At 39.2% G+C, this 8,527-nt stretch overlaps 2 protein-coding genes across 2 annotated transcripts in view; one reads left to right on the top strand and one right to left on the bottom strand.

The window, feature by feature from the left end:
- The window catches only part of LOC310837761 (uncharacterized protein), a 166,720-nt gene that overhangs the window by 63,155 nt on the left and 95,038 nt on the right, over window positions 1–8,527 (top strand). The gene's annotated exons all lie outside the window — the stretch shown is intronic.
- On the bottom strand, window positions 7,360–8,461 carry LOC310839543 (uncharacterized protein; the record flags this gene model as incomplete). The annotated part of the gene is made up of 2 exons (XM_083728180.1): window positions 7,360–8,311; window positions 8,436–8,461. 2 exons carry the CDS (start codon window positions 8,459–8,461, stop codon window positions 7,360–7,362), a joined length of 978 nt encoding a protein of 325 aa, XP_083584306.1.

Below are 8,527 nucleotides of genomic sequence, written 5' to 3'. Positions count from 1 at the left end.
TTAAACTATTAACGTCTATAGTATCTGCATTTTTGTACTTTTTATCATCCTGCATCTAAATATTCAAGATTGAATAAACAACTACAGTGGTACCTCGGGTTAAGAACTTAATTTGTTCTGGAGATCCGTTCTTAACCTGAAACTGTTCTTAACCTGAGGTACCACTTTAGCTAATGGGGCCTCCCGCTGCTGCCACCACACAATTTCTGTTCTCATCCTGAAGCTAAGTTCTTAACCTGAGGTACTATTTCTGAGTTAGCAATGTCTGTAACCTGAAGCGTCTGTAACCTGAGGTACCACTGTATTTTTTTAAAAGGCAGTTTCTCTTTCCAGTCTATTTCTGAAATTCCTTTGTAATAGAACAGCTACTTTGAGATCTTGTATAGAATGTCATGCTGCTGAACTGCAACTTATTACCAAACTTAAAACCATGGAGAGACCTGGTCTGAACAAAGACATTGGATTCTTATCTCATTATACATGACAAAGCCATTTTTCACCTTCTCACCCCTTGCTTTTTCCTGTAAGACCCATTGCAGTCGTTAAGAGTCGTCAACAGGCTCATCACAGCTATCTGCCAATCACCCATTCCCACCACCCTTCTGAGTAATACCCCTCCCCACCTTCTCACTATATAGAAGGGTCTGGTGACTTCTGTTTCAGTGTATCTGAAGAAGTGTGCATGCACATGAAAGCTCATACCTAGAACCAACTTAGTTGGTCTTTAAGGTGCTACTGGAAGGAATTTTTTGTTTTGACTATGGCAGACCAACATGGCTACCTATCTGTACCTTGCATGACTAGAGGTGCGTTAAGATTTTCAAAGTGAAAACACCTAGGAGAACTCAATCTCCCCCTTCCTTTTTTAAAAAAGATAATCCAATATGATTAAGAATATAGCATTTTTACTTATTCTATACAGATAGACAGACAGAAGCGGATGGTGTTAATCTGAATTAGTGGGCCTGCTTGTAACTAACAATATGTTGGAATGTTGCTTCAAGGTGTTGCTTCCTCGTCCAGGGGTTTATAAGCGAGGAATTTTATTATTTCTGAGTATGCATGTGTTTTTGTGCATGTGCATTTATAGGAAACGTGATTATATTCCACCTTTCCAGGGAAAGGGAACTACAACAGCACACATTTAACAGAATGTATTACTCTGACCCCCATAATAATGCTCAAATATCATGCTTTAATCCATCTAGAAGTTACAAGGAAAAGGTGGGACACACCTGGAGGAAAGAAAGGAAATGCATCATTACCAACTACAATCAAATTACCCAACTGCTACTAAACAAAAGCAATGAATGCTGGCCCTCTTTCAATAACTGTTTTGCAGGATCTGACCCCAGGTCCATGGAAGGGCACCTTCTCATATTCAAGAGCACCAGCCAGAAACTTGAAGGAATTCAGAAGCAGCACATGATGCTCAGGCCTGTCCCTGTTTTTCCACACAACATGCTTCCTTAGATAAGAGTGTGACCATATTAGGCCATCCTTTGGTCTGTTTTCAGAGACGAGATGAGCAAGAGTGGTGGAGACCGGCACTCCAATAGGCTTCTGAGAGGGGGAAGAGGAAGGGAGTATGGACCTAGATTTGTGGTGGTTTTAGATGGGATACACCCCAGAAGGAAGGAAGGAGCTGGGAAATAGTGGAACAACAGGAGCAAGATAGCAGGTGCTCCAGCCCTGAACAGAGACAGGAGTCTGTTGTGTTAGAAATATCACAGTAGCCAAGTGACACGATGTCTCTAGTATACTGGAGTCCCCTCCTTCCCCTACAACCAGGCGTGCCCTTCGTGTCACAGAGCAGAAAGCCAAACAGAGAGATTCCATTAGCGGCCCCCGTAGACAACAGGAAGGGACTCAAGGCCAGGAAGTAACTGCTGGGGGCAGGAACACACACTCTAGGCAACAGCTCAGGTTTTTGAGGACGTACATTCCATGTTTCTGTGTGTTTTCGTTGATTTAAATGAAAGAAGCGAAAGAAGCTCACAGCACCACTGATTTTTTTTTATAAAGATTTTTTAAAGGTTACAAAAAAATAAGAAGATATAGATAACAATCGAAAAAGGGGAAAAAAAGACAATACATAAAAAAAGCAAACATCATCAAAAAAAGAAAATACAGAAAAAGGAAAAAAAACAAATCAAACCTTTACATCACATTATTTTCATTCACTTACTTCCTTGACCTCCTCACACCTCCCATTTTTGTATTCTAATTGAATTAAATATTCCAGCAAATCCTTTCCAACTTTGTTTTTAACTTAATAATTTATCTTAATATACTATAATATTGCATTCTCTTCTTTCACCAATTCATTTTTACTTGATTCTTTATATCTTTTCTTCAAGAACCACATAATTTCCCCCCCAACATCTTTCTAACATTCCTTAATTTTACAATATTTCTGAAGATAAACTTTAAATTTCTTCCACTCTGCTTCCACTGACTCTTCTCCTTGCTCTCGGATTGTGCCAGTCATCTCAGCCAGTTCCATAAACTCCATCACCTTCATCTGCCATTCTTCCCGGGTGGGTAGATCTTGTGTTTTCCAATACTTTGCGATGAGCATTTTTATTTATTTTTTTATCATTCTTTTTTATTGGTTATTTCCAAAAAGAATACAAGGTAACACACAAATACAAAAAAATAAAAAATACACAGAAAAAAAAATTAAAAATAATAAACAACAATTATCATTTCCATATCATCCACATAACATAGTCATCTCTTGCGGGACTTCCTTCAGCCTGTCCGTAAATCATTCGAAGCAATAAATAAGGTTACACGTTTCATTACTTATATTGTCATTATGCCGATTCCTAATTCCTGTTTGCTTTGTACAATAACTCTTAGTCTTTCACAGTGCGTCTCTAAATCCCTTTAGCGTTATTTGTCCTTCACTAATACATTCCAGATAATCTACATACTTTTCCCAATCTTTGGTGAACACTTGGTCTCTTATGTATCTTACTTTTCTTGTTAATCTATCCAACTCTGCATAATCCGACAACTTAGATCTCCACTCCTCCACCGTTGGAGTTTCCCGTAGTTTCCACTTCTGGGCTAATACTACCCTTGCTGCCGTAACCGCATAGTATACCAATCTGCGATCTTCCTTTTTTATCTCTTGTCCTAATATCCCTAGAAGGAAGATTTCTGGTTTCTTTATGAACGTGTACTTTAATATCTTCTTCAATTCAGTGTGTACTTTCTCCCAAAATTGTTTCACCCTTCTGCACTCCCACCACATATGGTAGAAGGAGCCCTCTATGTCTTTACATCTCCAGCACTTATTATCCACCTTATACATTTTTGATAATTTCATGGGTGTCAAGTACCACCTATAAAACATCTTCATGACATTTTCCCTTATCGAAGTACACGCCGTAAATTTTACCCCCTCCTTCCAAAGTTTCTCCCAATCCTCAAACTGTATACTATGACCTATATCCCTTGACCAGTGGGTCATCACCGATTTGACTTCCTCATCACCTAAATTCCAGTCCAACAACATCCTGTATATCTTAGATATAATTTTCACTTTATTATTTATTATTTCTGTCTGGAATTTTGAGTCTTTATCAGCATAACCTCTTTCTTTGATATCTTTACTAAGCATCTGATTCACCTGATAGTGATGTAGCCAATCGTAAACATGTTCCTTTATTTGCTCATACGGTTTTAGCTTCCATTTCCCTTCAAGCTTAGTTAGTAGCTGATCATAAGTTGCCCAATTGCTTCTCATATTAATGGTTTTTATACTCATTACTTCGAGAGGTGAAAGCCAATGTGGTGTTTTCGGCTCTAACAGATTTTGATACCTTTCCCAGACTTCGATTAGCGGCCCTCTAAAAATGTGATTTGCAAACCCCTTGTGCACTTTCCTTTTGTTCTTCCATAAATACGCGTGCCAGCCGAATCTATTATCGAAGCCCTCTAAGTCGAGCAGCTCCGTATTCACCAATTTTACCCATTCTTTTATCCAACATAGGCATGATGCCTCATAGTACAGTTTCAGATCCGGCAGGGCAAAGCCCCCTCTTTCCTTTACATCTGTCAGTAATTTGAACTGAATTCTGGGTTTTTTGCCCTGCCATATGAATCTTGAGACTATCCTTTGCCATTCCTTAAAGATTCGACTCCCTTTAATTATAGGGATGGTCTGGAATAGAAACATCAACCTTGAAAAAACATTCATCTTGATTACATTAATCCTTCCCCAGAATGACAATTTTAGCCCTCCCCATTTCTCTAAATCTTTCTTTATTTCCCTCCACATCGGCTCGTAGTTATTTTTGAATAAATCTATATTTTTGGGTGTTAACCAGATGCCGAGATATTTGACTTTTTTGACCATCTCTATCTGCGATTGTTGTTGGATTGTTTCAATTATCTTTGGGTCCACGTTTTTTCCTATCATTTTCGTTTTTGTCTTATTTAATTTAAATCCTGCCACTTCACCAAATTGTTCTATTTCCTTTAATATTTCCCCCTTTGCGATGAGCATTCTTGCTGCTGTTGTGGCATACATAAAAAAAGTTCTATCCTCCTTTCGCACCAATTGGCTGACCATGTCCAGGAGAAAGGCCTCTGGTTTCTTCTGGAAGGTATATTTAAATACCTTTTTCATTTCATTATAGATCATCTTCCAAAAGGTCTTAATCTTTGGGCATGTCCACCAAAGGTGAAAGAATGTACCTTCACTCTCTTTACATTTCCAACATTTATTATCGGGCAAGTGGTAAATTTTTGCAAGCTTGACTGGTGTCATGTATCACCTGTAAATCATTTTCATTATATTCTCTCTTAAGGCATTACATGCCGTAAACTTCATACCTGTGGTCCATAACTGTTCCCAGTCAGCCATCATAATGTTATGTCCAACATCTTGTGCCCATTTAATCATTGCAGATTTAACCGTTTCATCCAATGTATTCCATTTCAACAGCAAGTTATACATTCTTGACAAATTCTTAGTTTTAGGGTCTAACAATTCTGTTTCCAATTTTGATTTTTCCACCTGAAAACCAATTTTCTTATCCAAATTATAAGCCTTCCTTATTTGATAATAATGAAGCCAGTCTCGTACTTTGTTTTTTAGTTTGTCAAAGCTCTGCAATTTTAATCTGTTTCCTTCTTGTTCAAAAATTTCCCAATATTTCGGCCAATTTGTCTCCATATTAAGTTTTTTCTGAGCCTTTGCTTCCATTGGTGACAACCACCTTGGAGTTTTATTTTCAAGCAAATCCTTATATCTTATCCAAATACTGAACAGTGCTTTCTTAACAATATGGTTTTTAAACGCTTTATGTGCTTTGACCTTGTCATACCACAGATATGCATGCCACCCAAATACATTAATAAAACCCTCTTAATCCAAAATGTCTGTGTTTTCAAGAAGCAGCCATTCTCTCAGCCAGCAAAAAGCGGCTGATTCATAATAAAGCTTCAAGTCTGGCAGGGCAAACCCCCCTCTTTCTTTAGCGTCAGTTAATATCTTAAATTTTATTCGGGGCTTCTTGCCCTGCCAGACAAATCTAGAAATATCTCTCTGCCACTTCTTGAAACAGCCCATCTTGTCCAAAATTTGCAACGTTTGAAACAAATACAACATCTTTGGCAATACATTCATCTTTATCACAGCAATACGGCCTAGCAATGATAACTTCAAATTTGACCATATCTCTAGATCCTTTTTCACTTCCATCCAACATTTTTCATAGTTATCTTTAAATAAATTCACATTCTTAGCAGTCATATTAACCCCCATATATTTCACTTTCTTAACTAATGTTAATCCAGTCTCCTTCTGAAACCTCTCTTTCTCAATCTCTGTTAGATTTTTCTCTAACACCTTAGTTTTCATCTTATTCAGCTTAAATCCCGCAACCCGACCAAATTCTTGAATTAACTGCAATACTCTTTTAGTACTGGATTCTGGCTCCTGTAATGTCAAGACTAAGTCATCAGCGAATGCTTTCAATTTATACTGTTTAGCTCCGACCTGTATACCTTTAACCAATTGGTCCTTTCTAATTATATTGAGCAGAACCTCCAGGACCGAGATAAAAAGCAATGGGGAGATTGGGCAGCCCTGTCGTGTTCCTTTAAACTCTTCTGTAACTACATTATTCACAATTAATTTAGCTTTTTGTTCTGAGTAAATTGCACCTATACTGTTTTCAAATCCTTGGCCTACCCCCATTCCCTGTAAATTTTTCTTCATAAAGCTCCAAGAAATGTTGTCAAAGGCTTTCTCCGCATCCACAAATATCAAAACTAATTAAAATGCTTTCCGCATTACAAGCACCTAAATATTTTTCCTCTTGATTCGCTTATGCAAAATGAGTTGTGAAATCTGACCAAATCTTTTCCCACATTCCTAGCATAATATGGTTTATCCCATGTGAGTTATTTTATGAGAAGTAAGCATAGATCCATGTGCAAATCTCTTTCCACACTCCAAACATTTATATGGTTTCTCCCCTGTGTGAATTCTTTGATGAGATCTAAGGCTTGTGCTGTGACTGAAGTTCTTTCCACACTCAAAACAGGTATATGGTTTCACCCCTGTGTGAATTCTTTGATGAGATTCAAGGCTTGAGCTTTGAGTGAAGCTCTTTCCACACTCAAAACATGCATACGGTTTTTCACCTTTGTGAGTTTTTTGATGTAATGTAAGGCTTGTACCCTGGCTGAAGCTCTTTCCACACTCAAAGCACTTATAGGGCTTCTCTCCTGTATGGATTCTGCGATGGCAAACAAGGTATGTGCAGTTACTAAAGCTCTTTCCACATGTCACACATTTATATGGTTTTTCCCCTGTATGGATTCGCTCATGCACAGTAAGGTGTGAACTCTGACTGAAGCTCTTCCCACACTCAAAGCATTTATACGGCTTCTCACCAGTGTGAGTTCTCTTATGTGAACTAAGGTGTGAACTCTGGCTGAAGCACTTTCCACATTCCAAGCATTTATATGGTTTCTCCCCTGTGTGGGTTCTCTTATGTGTAGTAAGGCTAACACTGTGAGCAAAGCTTCTTCCGCACTCCGAACATTTATAAGATTTCTCCCCAGTGTGAATTCTTTGATGCGATGTAAGACTTGAGCCGTGAGCAAAGCTCATTCCGCACTCCATACATTTATATGGCTTCTCCCCTGTGTGGATTTTTTGATGCATTGCAAGGCTTGAGCTTTGACAGAAGGTCTTTCCACAGTCAAAACAGGTATACGGTTTCTCCCCTGTGTGAATTTTTTGATGATATACAAGGCCTGAGCTGCTAGTGAAGGCCTTTCCACACTCTAGACATTCATATGGTTTCTTCCCTGTGTGAATGTTTTGATGTACTATAAGCTGTGAGCGGCGAAAGAAGCCTTTTCCACATTCCAAGCATTTATAGGGTTTCCCCGGCCTGTGAATTTCATAATGTCTACTGCAGGAGCTGCTACGATGAAAGCCCTTTCCACACTCCGAGCATATGAACGGTTTTTCTCCTGTGTGGATTCGCTCGTGTTCAGTAAGTTGTGAATGCTTACGGAACCTTTGTGAGTTTTTTGATGTAATGTAAGGCTTGTACCCTGGCTGAAGCTCTTTCCACACTCAAAGCACTTATAGGGCTTCTCTCCTGTATGGATTCTGCGATGGCAAACAAGGTATGTGCAGTTACTAAAGCTCTTTCCACATGTCACACATTTATATGGTTTTTCCCCTGTATGGATTCGCTCATGCACAGTAAGGTGTGAACTCTGACTGAAGCTCTTCCCACACTCAAAGCATTTATACGGCTTCTCACCAGTGTGAGTTCTCTTATGTGAACTAAGGTGTGAACTCTGGCTGAAGCACTTTCCACATTCCAAGCATTTATATGGTTTCTCCCCTGTGTGGGTTCTCTTATGTGTAGTAAGGCTAACACTGTGAGCAAAGCTTCTTCCGCACTCCGAACATTTATAAGATTTCTCCCCAGTGTGAATTCTTTGATGCGATGTAAGACTTGAGCCGTGAGCAAAGCTCATTCCGCACTCCATACATTTATATGGCTTCTCCCCTGTGTGGATTTTTTGATGCATTGCAAGGCTTGAGCTTTGACAGAAGGTCTTTCCACAGTCAAAACAGGTATACGGTTTCTCCCCTGTGTGAATTTTTTGATGATATACAAGGCCTGAGCTGCTAGTGAAGGCCTTTCCACACTCTAGACATTCATATGGTTTCTTCCTTGTGTGAATGTTTTGATGTACTATAAGCTGTGAGCGGCGAAAGAAGCCTTTTCCACATTCCAAGCATTTATAGGGTTTCCCCGGCCTGTGAATTTCATAATGTCTACTGCAGGAGCTGCTACGATGAAAGCCCTTTCCACACTCCGAGCATATGAACGGTTTTTCTCCTGTGTGGATTCGCTCGTGTTCAGTAAGTTGTGAATGCTTACGGAAGCTCTTTGCACACTCCAAGCATTTGTGTGCTTTCTCCTCCGTGTGGATTCTGCAATGTGAGTTGAGGGCAGATTTGCTTCTGAACGCT

This window comes from Podarcis gaigeae (assembly GCF_964106915.1).
Source record: "Podarcis gaigeae genome assembly, chromosome: 2".
In the NCBI taxonomy this organism is placed as follows: domain Eukaryota; kingdom Metazoa; phylum Chordata; class Lepidosauria; order Squamata; family Lacertidae; genus Podarcis; species Podarcis gaigeae.
The sequence above is the reverse complement of the archived record's forward strand: the minus strand, read 5'-3'. Positions and strand labels throughout refer to the sequence as shown.